Source organism: Raphanus sativus, unplaced genomic scaffold, assembly GCF_000801105.2.
Source record: "Raphanus sativus cultivar WK10039 unplaced genomic scaffold, ASM80110v3 Scaffold1049, whole genome shotgun sequence".
NCBI lineage: Eukaryota > Viridiplantae > Streptophyta > Magnoliopsida > Brassicales > Brassicaceae > Raphanus > Raphanus sativus.
Window position 1 is genome coordinate 2,193 of NW_026616363.1, and position 19,751 is coordinate 21,943.

At 35.4% G+C, this 19,751-nt stretch overlaps 2 protein-coding genes across 2 annotated transcripts; one reads left to right on the top strand and one right to left on the bottom strand.

Annotated features, from left to right (window-relative positions):
- Nucleotides 1-1,882: 1,882 nt before the first annotated feature.
- LOC108806264 (PLASMODESMATA CALLOSE-BINDING PROTEIN 1) lies at nucleotides 1,883-4,102 on the bottom strand. The gene is made up of 4 exons (XM_018578333.2): nucleotides 3,870-4,102; nucleotides 3,280-3,516; nucleotides 3,033-3,066; nucleotides 1,883-2,374 (listed from the first exon to the last, which is right to left on the bottom strand). The coding sequence occupies exons 1-4, from the start codon at nucleotides 3,925-3,927 to the stop codon at nucleotides 2,104-2,106; spliced, it is 600 nt and encodes a 199-aa protein (XP_018433835.1). The 5' UTR covers nucleotides 3,928-4,102; the 3' UTR covers nucleotides 1,883-2,103.
- A 2,483-nt stretch (nucleotides 4,103-6,585) lies between these two features.
- On the top strand, nucleotides 6,586-19,414 carry LOC130503600 (DExH-box ATP-dependent RNA helicase DExH14-like). The gene is given in 51 exon segments (XM_056998221.1): nucleotides 6,586-6,828; nucleotides 6,958-7,022; nucleotides 7,096-7,276; nucleotides 7,347-7,776; nucleotides 7,881-7,946; nucleotides 8,336-8,440; nucleotides 8,524-8,820; nucleotides 9,045-9,161; nucleotides 9,246-9,305; nucleotides 9,525-9,596; nucleotides 9,675-9,791; nucleotides 9,881-10,042; nucleotides 10,198-10,263; nucleotides 10,401-10,553; nucleotides 10,636-10,719; nucleotides 10,917-10,991; nucleotides 11,073-11,204; nucleotides 11,277-11,342; nucleotides 11,537-11,602; nucleotides 11,680-11,802; nucleotides 11,927-12,076; nucleotides 12,392-12,604; nucleotides 12,740-12,895; nucleotides 12,985-13,209; nucleotides 13,282-13,383; nucleotides 13,471-13,551; nucleotides 13,636-13,716; nucleotides 13,963-14,166; nucleotides 14,249-14,365; nucleotides 14,469-14,604; nucleotides 14,820-14,896; nucleotides 15,019-15,144; nucleotides 15,226-15,288; nucleotides 15,489-15,577; nucleotides 15,727-15,817; nucleotides 16,021-16,170; nucleotides 16,260-16,451; nucleotides 16,561-16,588; nucleotides 16,591-16,625; nucleotides 16,759-16,914; nucleotides 16,997-17,140; nucleotides 17,366-17,433; nucleotides 17,522-17,687; nucleotides 17,796-17,805; nucleotides 17,808-17,857; nucleotides 17,964-18,059; nucleotides 18,193-18,360; nucleotides 18,461-18,631; nucleotides 18,711-18,851; nucleotides 18,938-19,069; nucleotides 19,158-19,414. Coding segments are annotated over 51 exon segments (6,249 nt in total). The 5' UTR covers nucleotides 6,586-6,718; the 3' UTR covers nucleotides 19,242-19,414.
- Nucleotides 19,415-19,751: the final 337 nt, after the last annotated feature.

Genomic DNA, 19,751 nt, shown 5'->3' on the forward strand with positions numbered 1-19,751 from the left:
CAAAACATCAAAAAATCTAATAACATTTGAATAACAAAAGTAAACTAACTAAATAAAAAAAAATTATATTTACAAACATAAACCATTAAATTGTAATAAACATATACAAATTATTGATGCTCAAATATATTTCTTTTTTAGTATGCATCCTTTTGAATATTGATCTATTACCCTTATAACAAGATGTAAATTTAATTTGATTATAATAATTTAAGTCAAACCGAATTTCATATTGGATCATCTATCAATTCAACCGGTAGCCAGATTCCGGGTTTTAGTTGTTTTTACGGGTTTTATAGGATTTTTAAATAATATTTTTTTTTGAAAACTAAACCGAACTACATACGAGACCACACAATTTGTCAATTTAACTGCGGGTCAGGTCGGATTTTAAAATACTCAATATAATGTTTCATTTATAAATCTAAATGTATAAGAATACATATTTTAATTAAATTTTGAAATGTTTTGAAAATAATCTCACGCTTTCAAAATTTAGCAGCATCTTATGTGTTTACAAGTTATATCCTAAAAACCAGTATAAATCTTCAGTTTACGAGTTATATTATAAACTGAAAATCTTTAAGTATTATTAATGTCTAATGTGGATAAGAAAATTAAATTTTAAATATAAAATAATCTAAATATAAAACATAATATTATAATAGATAATTGATAACAGAATAAACTAATGCCAAATCACAACAGTTAACTTTATTAATAGATTCATGATCTACAAGATATTATAATCTTATTTTATAAAAAATAAAAAGTCTAACTTCCAAATTAGAATACAAAGAGATTCTAATAATACAACTAAAAATCATATGCGTTAATAATTAAAAAATACGTATTGGTGCAACCGGTTTTGAGTTATACCGGATTATTAAATAATAACTTTTTTTCTAAAACACAAACAAATTACAAACCGGATTGTTGGGTTTATTAGTTTAACTGCAGATCCGGATCCAATTTAAACAAAAATTGGATATAAGTGTATAGTTATGCAACATCACAAATTCAATACAGTTATCAAAACTTCTTACTAATATTTTTTTAAGAATAGAATACACAAATATGATTACAACAAAAAACAAGATATGATTTAAAAATACAAATATAAAAATTAAATTGCTAAAAAGTTAATTTAAAAACAAAAAGATGCCCGCCCTCTGAAGGACGGGTTAGAATCTAGTCTTTCTTTTAAACAAAACAACTTTAAATTAGGACACTTTACCATTGCTTCACACTGTAGTAGCAAAGAGACACATATATAATCAAAGAAGACTACTTCTTGATGAAACATAATCTTGATTAGGTCCTGCTTTACCGGTCTCATTAGAATCTTCGGCTTAACTTCGACTACGCCAGGTAAGGTACGACACACTTCACATATCCATCGCATGGGAGGGTTATAACACTTCCTTACATCATCATCAATCATCATCCTCATTTTTTCTGCATATCTTACAAGGCTCCTTCATATTTTTCTTCTACATGTAAAAACTAAGAACAAAGACTAATCGAAAAACGTTCTCAAGAATCAAGATGATTGAAACGTAAGTGTGAAATGGTATCAAGTGCTTGAGAAGAGATTTATGGACCTGAGAGAAGGTTTATGTTTAATAAGAGTGGTCACTACACCAAGGTGCCAAGTGTCAATAAGATTAAGAGAGAGCGAGAGGGTTCCAACTCACGCCCACATGAGAAAATAATGACATTAAAAACACACAAGGGTTTAAGGTTTTCTATAAGAGTGAGTGAGAGATTTCATATCAAAAGAGCCTCACTCTGGAAATAAAAATAAAAGATTAGAAGCATGTTTGGTGACAACAAAAATTGCATTACTGGTCCTAATATAGTAAAAGAAAAGAAGAACCAGGAGACAAGATACATTTATATATAAGTTTTTAACTACGATCAAATCTACCAGAAACCATCACGTGGTAAGAGTACAAGCAAGAGCTGAAATCTTCTTACAACAAGAACATAACATAGAGAGAGAGACTCAGAACACACAGACAGATAGATTACCAACTAAGCTAGACCAATGTCCTTAATACAATAAGTTGCAACAACAAAACCAGGGGAACATGAACATCCTTAGAGCATCAAGAAAGAACAGAATCCACTCGAAGCGATCAAGACAAGGAAGGTGAGCAGTTTGCTTGAGTTCTTGAGACCAAACGCGCTGCTTTCCGTCGTGTAGTCCGGGTTAACTCCTGTCCCGTTGGCTCCTGTGCTATTGTTCCCAAAAACTCCATTGGTTGAGGTTCCTGAATAAGGACTGTTGCCACCAGGAAGTGTGGTGGTGCTTGAGCTGCCTTTTGGATTGGTTGTCCCAGGTGTCACTGTTGTGCTGCCTCCAGAGCCACTAGAATCGCAAACAGGACCAAGTTAACATTAAAGAGAATATCAGACATGAAACAACCACTTTGATGACTTTACAACCAGACCTTCATGAAACTTCAAAGCAAATTCATGTTATATAGTGTCATAAAAAGATGTGTCTCAGTCTCTAATAACTGAAGGGTCATATCAGTCAAGAACACTGACTTTACAACCAGACCTTCATGAAACTTCAAAGCAAATTCATGTTATATAGTGTCATAAAAAGATGTGTCTCAGTCTCTAATAACTGAAGGGTCATATCAGTCAAGAACACTGATCATGCGTTCAAAACTGTAACCAATAAAGCAATTGAATTGATTACATATATGATCTAAAGTTTCATTAAAGAACTAAAGAACTTGAGTACTTTTAGGCTCAGTTTTGAACATTGTCATGTAAAAAGAGTCGCGAAAAAAAAGTGACGGACCGTTCACACTAGATTTTGAATGATGCTATCCCTTTCACATCAAAAGAAAGAAAGAAAAATAAAAAAAGTTGCAAACTTGGGACCCAAAATCAACTTTTTCTCTTTACCACTAATATAAATAGAAAACAAGCTGCTCAAATTCTTGGTTTTGGTCCCATGAAATGCAAATGTTTCTTTCAAATTCTAGATATAGCCATTTGAATCATAAGCATACCTGGCACTAGTAGGGAAGGTACATCCTGAATAACCTGTAGAAGAAAAAAAAAGGTTCAACAAACAAATAATATGTTAATAAACTGATAAGTATCCACAAAATTGTAACTAGGAATTAGTCTTTGTCACATTGTAACAAAAAACATAAAGCTTTCAACTTTCTGTAACCATCAATCAATCAAATGTAGCATTGTATAACGAGAAGATGAATGAAATCAAATGATGATGGTATGGTTGAGAGTACTAACTTGGATCGGAGTTAGTAGGAGTGGCAGTGCCACTGAAATCACAAGTGCCTGAAGCTTGACGCTTCTTTTGGAAGAAGCTGTTGACTGCATAGTTGCAGTGAGACCTAACATTGTCAGGGTTAAAGCAAGGTGCTTTTGGGTGAATGGGGTTACAGTCTGCTCCATTTCCACAAGCATAGTCTATGGTCTTCTGTAACACATTATCACTCAGGCCTTTGCACACACACCATGAGGCACCTACATAGACCCAAAAAAAGACAGAGAAGCAACACTTAGTCACTGATTCAAGATACCATTAGACTCCATCAAGAACAGAGGACAAATCTTGATTTTTTTTTTCATTATCCAGAGGAAAAACCAACCAAGGAAAAACCTAGATGCCAAGAGAAATAAATATGAAATACTTATAACAATAAATATAAAAATGTTGATTTTTAATCTAGTAAAAAACACTGAAGAACAGTAAAACTCTTGACTGTTACAAGAACCCTTTTTCAGACCAGAGCCAAAAGGCTTGAGACTAGGACAGTGAAGAGAAAGAGACAAGACTAATGGTAAGAATCTTAGAAGGAAGAGTAGAAAGTTCTTACTAGAATGGTCAGCCATGGCTAGAACTAGAAGGAGAAGTGAGAGAACCAGAGCAGCCATAGATGCGTTCAGAGAAAATGTCACAGTGTGGAGATAGAGATAGAGAGATCTCTAGAGAGCAAGAAGAAGAGAAAGTGGAGAGAACACAAGAGAGAGAGTGGTGTGGTGTGTACCCTCCTTTGTCTCTTCTCAAAACCCTTTTGAGTGCTTTTTTGCATCATTAAAGAACTTAGCTCGTGTAGACTTTTTTTTGGTACGTATGGTTTGAGATTTAAATTAAAGAGACATTCTATTATTAATTTTTGGTAGATATAAATAAATAAAAGACAGTCCATGTTTATTGTTTATTGAAAAAGCCAAATTTGTGTTGCAGGCTGTGGTGTTCCACACGAATGTCCAAAAAACAAATTCTAACTAGAGTTTTGACCCGCACATTCGTGCGGATATTTTTCATTTTATAAATATATAATTTTGATATTGTCGTTGAAGTTTTAAATAGATGATTTCCATTTAGTGTTATAGATCATATAACTCTATAATTTTATTATTTAAGCTTTTAAACCCCTAACTCTTAACTGTTCCAAAAAAAATATTAAAAAAATTGTGGGACCGACATTCTAAGTGAACCTGTCTCTTAAAAGTTCTTCTGAGTGAACCTGTCTTTTAACTGTTTCGCGGGCCTGCCGCCACATGGTAGTCCGCGATTAGTTCCGCTCTATTTTTTTTTTAAAGAAAAAAAAAATCAAAAAGAAAAAAAAATAATAATAAATTTTTTTTTCTTGGAATTCGAGTCTAGTCTCACTAATGGAGATGCTCTTGTTCGTGATTATTTATATATAGTGATTTGTTTTTCTTTTTCATATAGTGATTTGTTTTATACATTTCATATTTTTATTGATTGTTATTACTTATTATAATATTTTTGAGTTTGATACATAAACTATAGTCTGAAATAATCACATATATAACCTTATTGAATATAGTTTTTTAAGTCTTACAATTTGCATACAATACATTTTACAATTTATTTAGTTATATAGTAGATGGATATTTGCTTATGATATATTATTCCATGTTCTGTTTAAACATTAATATAGTATCATCTACCACATTAGCATCTTGTGAAATTTTGTAAGTAAATACATTGTTATTATTTTAGTAAATTGTATACATAGTAGTATCTATCATATTATATTAATAAATTTATCAATATATGATATTTTGGATGTTATGATATAAATTTTTGATTTTTATTATTAAATTAAGATTTCAAAAAAATATATTACTTTTATTTTACAACATATTTTTTCTGTTACATTTCAAAAATTATATTTTATCATCTATGATTTTGTATTTTATAAAATAATAATACATAGTTGTAGATATAAAGTGTAACATATGTTAATAACTTAATTTTGTATAAATATTACATAACTTACGAATTTTAACCCGTTTTGATGAATGTAATTTATTTAAATGAAATTGTTTAAAAACATTATCTACCAATTAATATATTTTTCATATTTAGTTTATAAATCATCTTTATTTTACTATAATATAGACTATAATGATAAATTATAAAATAACATAACTTTTATTTATTTGTTTTATGATCAAAATTTTAATTAACAAAATTATAATAATACTGTATTACTAATTTACGAAATTAATTAATGCATTATTTGATCAAAAATATTTAAAATGTTGGTAGGATTTGGTTAGATTTTTAACAGATTTTGTTATAACTAAAGTTAAAATCTAAATTTATTGTTAAAGTTGATTTATTATTTAATATATTTATCTAGTATGAAGATTTATATAAATAATCAATAATACATTAAAAATTAATTAAATAGCTTACTAACAAATTTGAAAGAGTCCAAAATTTAAATGACAATTTCAATAGTAGATAAATTTATAACTCTATTTTAATAGAGTAAATTATATAAGCAAAGATGAACCAAACAGATACATGTTCTTCTAAACGAATGATATGATGTTGATAAGAGAAAAATACAAATCAATTTAGAGCAAAGTTTTATCTATAGTAAAAAAGGTCTAAATAAGAGATATTGCTGTGATAATATAATTGTAACAATTGATCTACTTTATTTTGAATAGGACACTGTAATACGTTTGGTTTAGTTAGATAGAGCAGTAGATAAGTGGTTTAATTTAAGTTGTCGGTTATTAATGTAGATAGTAGCGTCAAATAATATATTTAGGACTAACAAATTAGATAATATACTAACAAACTTGAAACAGTCCAAAATTTAAATGACAACTTTAATGGTAGATAAAATTTAGGACTCTAATTTAATAGAGTAGATTTAAAAATTCAAACTCAAAAACTGTGACTATATTACAGTCCATGTAAATATTTAAATTGACATTATTAATTAATTAACTATTTGCAATAAATGGTTCAGAATTCAAACTCTAACGGGCTATTCTCACCAACCTAAATCCCTATACCAACTAAAAAAGGAATAATTTATTATTGGTCCATCACATGTTAAATTATAAAATATCTATAAAAAAAGAAAATCTTTTCGCGTTGGACTAATTTTGGGCCTGTTAGCAGCAACCTTTGTAACTAGCATGATGGGCTTTATGTCTAATATATTAAAATGTTGGAAAAAAACAACGACAAACGCCGTCGTTTCAGTGGACCCGTATTTTAGCGGGTCGGTATACAAGTCCTAGCAACAACTGTTCGTCAAGTATTGAAGCGACGCCGTTTAAGGGAGAGCGATCGCCTTCCTTCTTCCCAGGAGAGTTAAACCAGAGAGGTGGTGAATAAGATTCCCACAGAAGAAGCCTAAACGACGCAGATTACAGCGTTTTAATCATGTTAGCTCAGCTTCCTCGCTTGACAAGCTCTCTAAGAGACCCACTCGACATCGATCAAGCCTACCTCCGCCGCAAAACTATACTCCAAACTCTCAACAAGCCTCGCAGGTCAGCTTTCTCCCTCCCCGAGTTCCTGAGATTTCGCTTCGATTTTGGAATTCAATCGTTTATTAGGGTTTCAGTAGGATCGATTAGGTTTCACTCATGTGATGACGATGTTTCGTTGTCAAATTTCAGCTCTGGGAGTCGCCGCCTTGATGAATCTGATCTTGCTAGGAGGATAGTTCATCAATGGGAAGGAGGTGATTTAAGATACTTTTATATGATCTAAAATGGAATATGAGGTGTATGTTGATTGGAATTGGTGTGTAACAGCTTCTCCAGAAGTGAGGCAAGCATACAAGCAGTTTATTGGAGCTGTAGTGGAGTTGATAGATCGGGAAGTTCCATCAGAGGAGTTCCGTGAGGTTGCTTTTACAGCGTATCGTCTGTTTGGCAAGCCAGTGGATGAGGAGGAAGAGAGTGGTTTTAGTGTTAAGAGCGTTACTGAGAAGAAGTAAGTGCTCCTGAAGCAGAGGCAACATATGTGGAGATTGCAAAATGTTTATTTTTTTTTTGTTTAACAGGTTGGAGTTGGAAAATGTTGTTGGGCATGGTGTCTCAGATGCTAATTTAAAGAACGTGGCCTCCTTTGCTCTGGCCCTCTACTCGATACAGCCTGCTCATGAGTCTGAAGTATATGCGGATGAGGTTGATGATGGAGCTGAGTTTGGTGCCGACCTTGTTTTTAATCTACCAAGTCGTTTTCTGGTGGAAGAATCTCTTGGCGAGGGAGGATTTGAGGATGAAGAAAGAAGTGAAGCTCATGCATCGTTTTCTGAAGGGTGGAGTGATGTCAGTGACATGACAAAGAACCAAAATGCAGGAAAATTTGATTTAAGTTGGCTTAGAGATGCATGCGGACAGTTGGTTAGAGATAGCAATTCACAACTTTCCCGTGATGAACTAGCTATGGCTATATGTAGGTTTCTGGATTCGGATAAGCCTGGTGAAGAGGTATATTTGTTGTGGTGAAAGATTTTTGGAGTTACCATACCCAGTCCTGCAGCATATACTTGCAAGTGGAAGTAAACAGGATTTTAACTTTTTTTTTCCTGCAGATAGCTGGAGATTTGTTGGATCTTGTTGGGGATGGCGCATTTGAGACTGTTCAAGACCTTATTATGGTAAGCCTGGCGTGTATATTGCTCTTTTATCTGAACTTGTGATTGGACACTTTTTGCCTGATTAGTTTTAGATTCTAGTGTATAAAATGCATTTCTCAAGGGTTGCTGTTACATTTGAGTTGTAATCTTTATCTTTTAGCTATTAGTTAAAGTTACGTACTAGCTTAATCTATGTTCTTGCAAGCCGGCTTTTATGGTGTTTAACTGAATCAGATTCTAATATCATTGCTGAATGTTCTCGCTTGAATTAAAGTCATTCCGTGAATATGTATGGGTTTGTGCGTAGGTATAGTAAAAAGGTTGTTACTTAGGTATATAGTGAAGTTGTTTTCTGCTTTCTAGTTTCTTAGAAATCAGAATGATGGCTGACTTGTTGATTCCGTTTTCAGCATCGGAAGGAGATTGTTGATGCTATCCATCATGGTCAGATGATTCTCAAGTCTGACAAAACAGCTTCAAACACCCAAACCCGGATGCCTACATATGGCACACAGGTAGTGCCATTGAGTGAGGCCTTCCATATAATGCTGTGTCAATTTTTTTTCTCTAGCCACAGTAACCCGCTGCCACCTTTCAGGTTACTGTTCAAACAGAATCCTCAAAGCAAATTGAAAAACTTCGGCGTAAGGAGGAAAAGAAAAACAAACGCAGTGCCGAGCTTGGTTTAGAGAGTGAAATATCGGAGGCCAATTTTTCTCATTTACTAGAAGCAAGTGAAAAGAATAGTGGGTTTGACGACCTGATCGGGTCTGGAGAAACCAATTCTCTTTCCTTTGCTCTCCCACAAGGTACTGTAAGGAAGCACTTAAAAGGATATGAGGAAGTCTTTATCCCGCCAACCCCTACCGCACAATTGAAACCAGGCGAGAAGCTGGTACGTCTCATCCATATCTAGAAGATAGATGACAATTCTTGCATGCCAGAAAGTTAACTCAAGTGTTCTTCAAACATATTAATAAATTTTCTAATTTAGATCCTATTGTAGCATTTTCTGTGAATCTGCGTAAACATATTAATAAATTATCTAATTTAGATCCTATTGTAGCATTTTCTGTGAATTTGCGTGCACTCGTACTCTAAATTCTTGCATGTTGCCAGATCGAGATAAAGGAATTGGATGACTTCGCTCAAGCTGCTTTTCATGGGTACAAAACTTTAAACCGTATTCAGAGTCGAATATTTCAGACAGTTTACAACACCAATGAGAATATATTGGTGAGTCATATGTAAAAAAGTTGTCCATATCGAGCGACAATGCGAGTTACCTTCTCAAGCATAAGTATATTATGTACGTTGCAGGTCTGTGCTCCAACAGGAGCTGGAAAAACAAATATTGCTATGATCTCTGTCTTACATGAGGTAAGTACTATTTACTTGGTTAATTTTGTTTGTCCGAACCTGATACTATCACAGACATGCTGAAAACACTTTGAGATTTTATTTACGAAGAGAGTGAATATTTTTTTTTCTTTTAAATGTGTGTATGTTGTTCTGTAAAAGAAGTCGATATATTTTAATCACGCATTCACGCTAAAATGTTTCATGCTTTACTCAAATATGTATGAAATTGACTTGCAGATTAAACAGCACTTCAGGGACGGCTTCTTGCACAAAAACGAGTTTAAGATTGTTTATGTAGCTCCTATGAAGGTAGAATCATGTTAACATAATCTAACGGATGAGTTTTGTCGTCAAAAGTTTTATTTACTTTTTTTTTGTTCTTCATAGGCGTTAGCGGCAGAGGTCACATCAGCTTTTAATCGTCGTCTCGCTCCATTAAATATGGTTGTGAAGGAGCTTACAGGGGATATGCAACTCACCAAGAGCGAACTTGAAGAAACTCAGGTTTTACTTAAGCTTATGAGATATACTTAAGTTTCCTGCGGAGACATGCAGGAACTGATATGTACCTGTTAATATTGATTGTGAATTAGATGATCGTGACAACACCAGAAAAATGGGATGTCATTACTCGCAAAAGCAGCGACATGTCATTGTCAATGCTAGTAAAACTCTTGATTATTGACGAAGTGCATCTTCTGAATGATGATAGAGGTGCAGTGATAGAGGCATTAGTTGCTCGGACCCTCCGTCAGGTAACGTCTTATTTTGATCATAACTTTTCCGTTGTTGAGTTAAATTCTATAAATAATCTTGCCGTGAATAATGGTTTTGTTAAAGCAATTCTTGAAGTTGTACTCCTCTATTTGGGCATCACGGTAAAATCTGTTTAATTTTTGTTCTGTACCAGGTTGAGTCAACGCAGACAATGATAAGAATTGTAGGCCTGTCAGCCACTTTACCTAGCTACCTACAGGTCTGTTCCAATATCTATCGGTCACGATGTTGTTATGCACTACACTGTGTTACTCCCTATTTTCTCGTTGGTCGCAGGAAATTAGAGTCGCTCAATTTATATTTTATATTTAAACCTTTTTGCGGGGTGGATTTCAGGTTGCTCAGTTTCTACGAGTGAACGCAGACACTGGCCTTTTCTATTTTGATTCGAGCTATCGCCCAGTTCCCTTAGCTCAGCAGTATATAGGCATCACCGAGCATAACTTTGCTGCCAAAAATGCATTGTTAAATGAGATATGCTACAAAAAGGTCTCTTTCTTGATTAAAGCGTCTTCCGTTTCTATGTTAATATGGACAGTCACTTATCTACACGGTAATGCTTTCATGTTAGGTTGCTGATTCAGTTAGACAAGGTCATCAAGCAATGATTTTTGTTCATTCCCGGAAAGACACTTCAAAAACAGCTGAGAAATTGGTACATGATATTCTACATATTTTACTGCTTCTCTATACCCGTTCTCTTCCAAAATTCATGCATTTCTGTGTTACCTGATATCTTAAAATATCGAGTACACCTGAAAATACGTGTGGATGATTTCGCTGCAAATATGATTTCTCAACGGATTTCAAAATCCAGATTTAGACTTACTTAACTTCAGTATTTTCGTGTAGATTGATCTTGCTCGGGAAAATGAAACTCTGGATTTGTTCACGAATGAGACTCATCCTCAATTTCACATAAGAAAGGTAAATAAGTGAACTATACATCATCTTTTTAAAATTCATTGTTGCTACTAATTTCTCAGATTTGTTCTAACTGTATCTCAGAAAGAAGTCATCAAGTCCAGAAATAAGGATCTTGTCAAATTTTTTGAAGCTGGTTTCGGTATTCATCATGCTGGGATGTTACGATCTGATAGAACACTTACGGAGAGGCTGTTTTCCGATGGACTCTTGAAGGTACAAGATATTTTGTCTGCTTTCTCTTTATTATGTAGATACTTATTCTTCCAACTTGTTTTGGTCATTCAGGTGCTTGTTTGCACTGCAACTCTTGCTTGGGGTGTTAATCTGCCTGCACACACAGTCTTAATTAAGGTATGCCTATGTGTAGAGTGTAGACAAATTGATTTATTTATATTTTGGCTGCTTTGAAAATGTATGGTTTTTGTATTGCCAAACTTCAATCTTAATCTATGCCAAGAGAAGTTTCTCTTATTGTTGGAGATCAACAAGTGGTTCTACGAGTTTATATAATTTTCCTTATAGTTCAATATGTTTTTGATTTCCAGGGAACACAACTGTATGATGCCAAGGCTGGTGGGTGGAAAGACTTGGGAATGCTTGATGTCATGCAGGTAAAGAAAAAAATCTTCTTCAGAAATGGTATGACAATGCAATATTTATTAATTTATCAAACTATTATATGTATTAGATCTTTGGAAGAGCTGGGAGACCGCAGTTTGACAAGAGTGGTGAGGGAATTATTATCACATCTCATGACAAGCTGGCTTACTATCTTCGGCTGCTGACGAGTCAGCTTCCCATAGAAAGTCAGGTATTGGGCACAAACCTAAAAGGACTTTGGTTTATCATCCTAATACATAAACTCCCTGAAAGTTCCATTTGTTGTTTGATATGTTGGCCATACAACGAAGTTCCTATGTAATTCTTATTTGCAGTTCATAAGTTCCTTGAAAGACAATTTAAACGCAGAAGTCGTATTGGGAACTGTGACTAATGTTAAGGAAGCTTGTGCGTGGCTTGGATATACATATTTGTCAATTCGGATGAAGTTAAATCCTTTGGCATATGGCATTGGATGGGACGAGGTACGTTTTTTTTTTTGCATTTTGATGTTTAATATTTAACTTTATGTTTTCCTATATTTCTTGGGAACACTTGCTTACATCGGTAGTCTGGTCTGGATAGCTTTCTGCATTCCGTCTGATGAATATCTTTGTTCTTCCCTCCACTTTAACAAAGAGATATTTGTTCACCGGTGTTCCAAAATTTTGTGCTGGTTTTGTAAGCTCTAGAAGTTCACATTGAGATCTTAATCCTGCATTTTGTTTGTGTTCATAGTGTGTTTTTGCTAAAATATAAATATGTGCTTAAAACCATTCTGGTCGTGCTACTCGTCACAGATAATTGCCGATCCTTCTTTAACGTTGAAGCAACGGGCCCTTGTGGCTGAGGCTGCACGTTCACTGGACAAAGCTAAAATGATGAGGTTTGATGAGAAAAGTGGAAACTTTTACTGTACTGAGCTTGGACGGGTTGCAAGTCACTTCTATATTCAGTACTCTAGTGTTGAAACATACAACGAAATGTTGAAGCGGCACATGAATGAAAGCGAGGTTTGATATAATCTTTCTGTTATTAAATTTCTCTTTATTGTTTGTTTTAAAGTTTAAATGGTTCCACCACCTTTTTGCTTGGTACCTTGCTAAAGTATTTTCCATTGTTCACTGATTTCAAATTATCTGGTGTAGATAATTGATATGGTTGCCCATTCTTCTGAATTTGAAAATATTGTGGTAAGAGAGGAAGAGCAGCACGAACTTGAGACTCTTGCACGCTCTTGCTGTCCCTTAGAAGTTAAGGGAGGCCCTTCAAACAAACATGGGAAAATTTCGATTCTCATTCAGGTCACTGACTTTCACAATCACTGCACTACCTAGAATATGAAACATAAGGTTGATATAGAGTTCTGATAAACTGATTTTTTGACCTGCAGTTGTACATATCTCGTGGGTCAATTGATGCATTTTCTCTGGTCTCTGATGCTTCATATATTAGTGCTAGTTTAGCACGTATAATGCGTGCCCTATTTGAGACATGTTTGCGAAAAGGCTGGTGTGAGATGACTTTATTTATGTTGGAATACTGCAAGGCAGTTGATCGTCAACTGTGGCCTCATCAACATCCTCTTCGGCAATTCGATAGGGATATACCTTTTGATGTAAGCTTCTGATAATTACATATTGACTTGTAATATGAACTATTTTTTGTCTAATTCATCTCAATCAAACAGACATTGAGAAAACTTGAAGAGCGAGGGGCCGACTTAGACCGCTTGTATGAGATGGAGGAAAAAGACATTGGAGCACTAATTCGTTACAATCCTGGGGGAAGGGTATATATATACATATCATAAGTTCGATTAGCTAATGCATCTATATATATGGAGAAACACACTAACATTTTTGGGCTATTTTCTTAGTTGGTCAAGCAACATCTAGCATATTTTCCGTCTATTCAACTGACAGCTACTGTTAGTCCTATCACCCGCACTGTGTTGAAGGTAGCTTATGGAAGGCCTTTTCAATAATTGATCGCTCTTCAGATGGCAATCTATCTAACGTCATCCATTTTGTCACAATTTTAGGTGGATTTGCTTATAACTCCAGATTTTATATGGAAGGATCGCTTTCATGGTGCTGCTCTTCGTTGGTGGATTCTCATTGAGGTTGTACCATAGAACTCCCATCAAGACATATGTGTTGCAGTGACAGAAAAACGAGCTGTCATCTATAATCTAGTATCTCATCATATAGCGCTACTAACCACTTGGAGAAAAAATAGTCGTGTTGGATAGTATTGTAAACAAGCTTGCCTGTTAACTAACGACATAATATCTTGAATATTTTTAACTCTTTTGGCAGTGTTAATACATTTCACTATAACACTTGTCTTATGCAATTGTCTTTGACAGGACACAGAGAATGATTATATCTACCACTCGGATCTTTTTACACTAACGAAGCGGATGGCTAGAGGGGAACCGCAGAAGCTTTCTTTTACTGTGCCTATTTTTGAACCACATCCGCCGCAATACTATGTTCATGCTATATCTGATTCCTGGTTGCATGCAGAGTCTTTCTACACAATCTCTTTCCACAATCTTGCACTACCAGAGGTATATTGCTTCTATTTTCTAAGCGGTCAGTAGATCATTTCTTCCTTTAAGTTGGTCGTTCCTAACAGTCTTCTTCCTTAAGGCACGTACGTCTCACACGGAGCTTCTAGACTTGAAACCTCTTCCTGTGACTTCTCTTGGGAATAGGTTGTATGAATCGCTTTACAAATTTTCACATTTCAATCCAATACAGACTCAGGTTTGGGCATATTCTGGCCTATGCTTCCCTCATTTCGGTTCGTAAATGTTTCTCTTCATTACTCCTTTTAGTTAATTTGAAAAACGTATCTTTGGTGTTGCAGATTTTCCATGTCTTATATCACACAGACAACAATGTTCTTGTGGGAGCTCCAACTGGAAGTGGGAAAACTATATCTGCTGAACTTGCAATGTTACGTCTCTTCAGTACCCAGCCTGATATGAAGGTATGAGTTCTCAGTCTCCTAAATCTGGCTAACTATTTAGTGGCAGTACCCATGTCAATTTATTTTAGATGACTATTTATGCTGGGTTACTGGCCTGTTACTAAATCTCATATTTAAATGAAGTCATGAGTCTTTAAAGCGATATCAAACATTTGTTAGTTTCTAGTGCTCTGTTATCCTAAATGGCGATGCCTACTTTTTCTGCGGCACGCAGGTTGTTTTACATAGCACCACTAAAAGCCATTGTTCGAGAAAGAATGAAAGATTGGAAAAAGCATCTTGTTGCTCCACTTGGAAAAGAAATGGTAATCGGAGATTGCATGTTATAATTAATATTGCCTTGCACCATCTATACATGTTACAGACTCGGAGTCCATGTGTTTATATTGGCTACCAGATATTATGCCTAACACTCGCGTTTCCGCAGGTTGAAATGACTGGAGATTACACTCCAGATTTAGTTGCTCTCTTGTCTGCTGATATCATCATATCTACCCCAGAAAAATGGGACGGCATTAGTCGTAATTGGCATACTCGAAGTTATGTAAAAAAGGTACATCTCTTTGTCAATAGATTGTTGTATCGGATTTACCTTTTTCGTGTGTGAGTAACTTATAATGTTTTGTGGATATAGGTCGGCCTTGTTATTTTGGATGAGATTCACTTGCTAGGTGCCGACAGAGGACCCATCCTTGAGGTAAAAGTCTAAAAACGAATATTATATTACATTTCTAATTACTTATGCTAAGCTCCACCAATTGCTTAGAAGTTTATAGCTATATATCATGACACCTGTAATTTCTCTATGGTTTTGGTTAGGAGCTGATATACGTTCGACAACAAGTTAATTTAAATTTGTGTGTTCAACCCGATTTATTTTCAATATGCATTTTCCAGGTTATTGTATCTAGAATGAGGTACATATCATCACAAACAGAGCGCTCTGTTCGGTTCGTTGGTCTTTCTACTGCTCTGGCAAATGCAGGGTTCGTATTCTAACTTATGTGTCTCTTTAAATATGGAGGCTCTTTTCTCTGTGTGTTAATTCATTTTATCCGTTAAAGCTCAGTGTGCTGAAATTTCTGGATGTAGCATTACTTTTTGACTTTTTCACTTGATGCCATGTTTCATTCAGTGATTTGGCTGACTGGTTGGGTGTTGGGGAGATCGGACTGTTCAATTTTAAACCTAGTGTTAGACCTGTACCGATTGAAGTTCATATTCAGGTAAAGTCAAATGTCTTTTGTCTACTGCGAACGATATTTTATTTGTCGCCTACACAGTACTTGATTATCAATTTTTTTTTTTTTGAATGAATTATCAAAATTTCAATATGTTGAGCTGTTTTATTATCATTTTCGGTGGGTGGTTATGCGAGGAAACCACCCAAGCAGCAGACTTCTGGACTCAACCTTGTTTTTTCTTTCAGGGTTATCCCGGAAAGTATTACTGCCCAAGGATGAATAGCATGAACAAGCCAGCATATGCAGCCATATGTACCCACTCACCTACAAAACCTGTTCTTATCTTTGTTTCATCGCGAAGACAGACAAGGCTTACCGCGCTGGATCTTATTCAGGTATGATTTTATCATCAAACTCAGACGCCAAGTAATATTCCGACTATATAACTCTAATATCTTTTATCTTCTTTTCCTATGAAACAAAGTTTGCGGCATCAGACGAGCATCCGCGGCAGTTTCTGAGTGTGTCAGAGGAAGACTTGCAGATGGTCCTCTCTCAGATCACTGACCAGAATCTCCGACATACGTTGCAATTTGGCATTGGGTTGCATCATGCAGGTTTGAATGACCAGGATAGATCTGTAGTGGAAGAGCTTTTTGTGAACAACAAGATTCAGGCACTTTCCTCACCACTAGACTGTCTCCGTCCTTATTCTTTAAATCCATGTTTACGTGTCTACATTTCATGCTTACATACTGATGGTTGATACCATGCTTCCATTTCAGGTTTTGGTCTCAACAAGTACATTGGCATGGGAGTGAACCTACCAGCTCACTTAGTTATTATAAAGGTAAAATCAGATCCTCTGCTATCACATTGTATCTATTACACATGAGTTGTTTGAAGTCATTCTCATATTATTTCTTGTAACGTATTATCTTTCTCTTTACTGTTGCCGTTGGCAATATTTTCCAATGTCCCAGGGAACAGAATACTTCGACGGAAAAACCAAAAGATATGTTGACTTTCCCCTTACAGAAATCTTGCAAATGATGGGGCGTGCAGGACGTCCACAGTTTGATCAACATGGGAAAGCGGTTATTCTTGTACATGAACCTAAAAAAAGCTTCTACAAGAAGGCAGGCGCAACTGAATTCTCTAGCAATCTTAATATCCCTAGCATGAATTTTACCTCAATTATCATCTTTCCTCTGAATGCAGTTCTTGTACGAACCATTCCCGGTAGAAAGTAGCCTGAAAGAGAGGTTGCACGATCACTTCAATGCAGAAATAGTCTCTGGGACGATTGGCAACAAAGAAGACGCTGTGCACTATCTTACATGGACGTATTTGTTTCGTAGACTGGTAACGATTCTTCACATTCCATCAAAAAAAGGGACACAGCTTGACTAGTAATTGTGCTAAGTTCATAATCAGTTTTCAAGCACTGACTAGTAAACTGTTTACCAAGATTGACACCAGCAGCCAGATTATTTTTTCCTATAAGAATTCTATATTGCTACAAACTTTTTACCAAACCATAATTTGTCCGTGAAGCAATGTCTTATGAACTGAGTTTCTGTATAACAGATGGCTAATCCTGCTTACTATGGGCTAGAAGGTACTCAAGATGAATCAGTGTGTTCCTACTTATCAAGGTATATACGAAAATTGTATTATAAAGTTTCGCTAATAAGATGTTAATTACTAGTATACATAGTGGTATTTTGGCGAATTTTCTTGTAGATTGGTGCAAGACACGTTTGATGATCTTGAAGACAGTGGATGCCTCAAAGTTACAGAAGATAGTGTAGAGCCTATGATGCTGGGTACAATAGCATCGCAGTACTACCTTAGCTACATGACCGTGTCTATGTTTGGTTCTAATATAGGCCCCGACACGTCGCTCGAAGTAAGAAGTCGAACCTATCAACTCTAATGCGAACTTGAGCATGAATATATCCATGCATGAGATTTTAATTGTTTTTTTGTGTCTTTTTTTTACCACAACCCCTTTTAGGCATTTTTGCATTTTTGGCGGGAGCGTCTGAGTATGATGAACTTCCTGTGCGGCACAATGAGGTTTGTTTCTTTGTTCACACTATTGCACTTGGAAGATATATTTTTAATGATAAGCTGTCTACAGTTTTAGCTTTCTATGTTTTTTATGCCCTCTTTTTTTCTGTAGGAAATTTACAACAAAACACTGTCAGAGAAAGTTCGGTATCGAGTGGATAATAACCATCTAGATGATCCTCATACGAAGGCAAATCTGCTCTTCCAGGTAATTTTACCTTTCACATTCCTCAAACTGTGAAAGATGAAAAAGCAATATTCAAACATTATGAGTTCATGCTTGAATAACAAAGTTTATGATTGTGAGCGTATTTTATAATGAACGACTCCCTCTGCTCCAGGCACATTTTTCTCAGCTGGCACTTCCAATAACTGATTATAACACGGATCTGAAGTCAGTCTTGGACCAAAGCATTCGAATCCTCCAGGCCATGATTGATATATGCGCAAACAGTGGATGGCTCACAAGCTCTCTGACGTGCATGCGTCTCCTGCAAATGGTTATGCAGGTACTCTCTCATCTCGTTCCACTTATTCTGAAGCAGAACCAATAGAAATCATGAAAAGAAAGTCTTTTTACTTGAGATCCATTTCTCTCTTTGATTGCAGGGCATGTGGTCGGATCAAGATTCGTCATTATGGATGATTCCATGCATGAACGAGGACCTTCTGGGATCTCTAACCGCAAGAGGAATCCACACGCTGCATCAGCTATTAGAGCTTCCTAGGGAAAGTCTTAAAACTGTTACCGGAAACTTCTCTGCCCCCAAGTTATCCCAGGTACCAAAACTTTCTCTCTAATACGTTCAATTCATGTACTTTTGTCTGACTTTCTCTATCCTGTTCCGGTCTTAATTAGGATCTCCAGCGATTCCCGCGTATACAAATGAATGTGAGACTCCAAAGGAAGGACTCTGACAGGCCTTCGACGCTGGAGATTAGACTTGAGAAGATATCAAAGAGGAATAGCTCGAGGGCGTTGGCTCCTCGTTTCCCAAAGGTTTCTTCTCTAAAGATTTTATTTCTACCTTTGAACATGCATTAAAAAAAAGATTCATCACGGTTTTACTTGGGTTACTTATATAGGTGAAAGACGAAGCGTGGTGGTTGGTACTTGGTGATACTTCAACGTCTGAACTCTTTGCTGTGAAGAGAGTTTCGTTCACTGGTCGTCTGATCACACGGATGGAGTTACCTCCCAACATAACCTCTCTTCAGGTTCGTTTTCTTTTTCGCTAACTTAACCATTCTCTCTTTTACTGTCTCAAATAATAACACGATGAAATTGTCTTTTATGTTTGGTCAGGATACTAAACTATTTTTAGTTTCGGATTGTTATCTGGGATTTGAGCAAGAGCACTCCATTGAACAACGACCTGCCCGACGCTAATGAGCCATCAGATGATAATGGGGGAGTCACTTATTTAAAGCATTGAACTTTTTAGATGTCTGAAATTTTTCAAAATTCAGCTTTTTAATAATAATTTTAATGTAAAACCAAAAAGGATTAGAGTAAACAGATTTACAGTGTTACAAATTTTTGGATTAAATCACTATTCAAGAGTCCAAATGTGTTTTTACACTTTTACTTTATCAGATGACTAGTATTATGCCCATGCAAAATAAGCATCTTTTACAATCATTAGAGAACATAGTATCAAACAATGCTTACCTCAGAACAAATTTAACATCTTTTCCAATCAACTTTATATCTCTATGAAGTAAAACTATAATCTATAAAACAAACCTAAAAGTATTATATACGTGAACTTTGTAGCCAGTTTCCAAAAAAAAAAAGTGATAGTTATTTATAGTCTTACATATATTTTTTGTCATCAAGTCTTACGTATTATTTTGATAATGAGAAATGGAATAGTCATGGAAGTAGTAGATACAATTA

Bases quoted from the DNA above. Each gene is read 5' to 3' on its own strand.
- LOC108806264 (XM_018578333.2), bottom strand. From the start codon at position 3,927: ATGGCTGCTCTGGTTCTCTCACTTCTCCTTCTAGTTCTAGCCATGGCT. The intron at 3,517-3,869 runs GTAAGAACTTTC...GGGTCTATGTAG, and splicing joins AGCCATGGCTGACCATTCTA to GTGCCTCATGGTGTGTGTGC. The intron at 2,375-3,032 runs GTATGCTTATGA...TTGCGATTCTAG, and splicing joins ACCTTCCCTACTAGTGCCAG to TGGCTCTGGAGGCAGCACAA.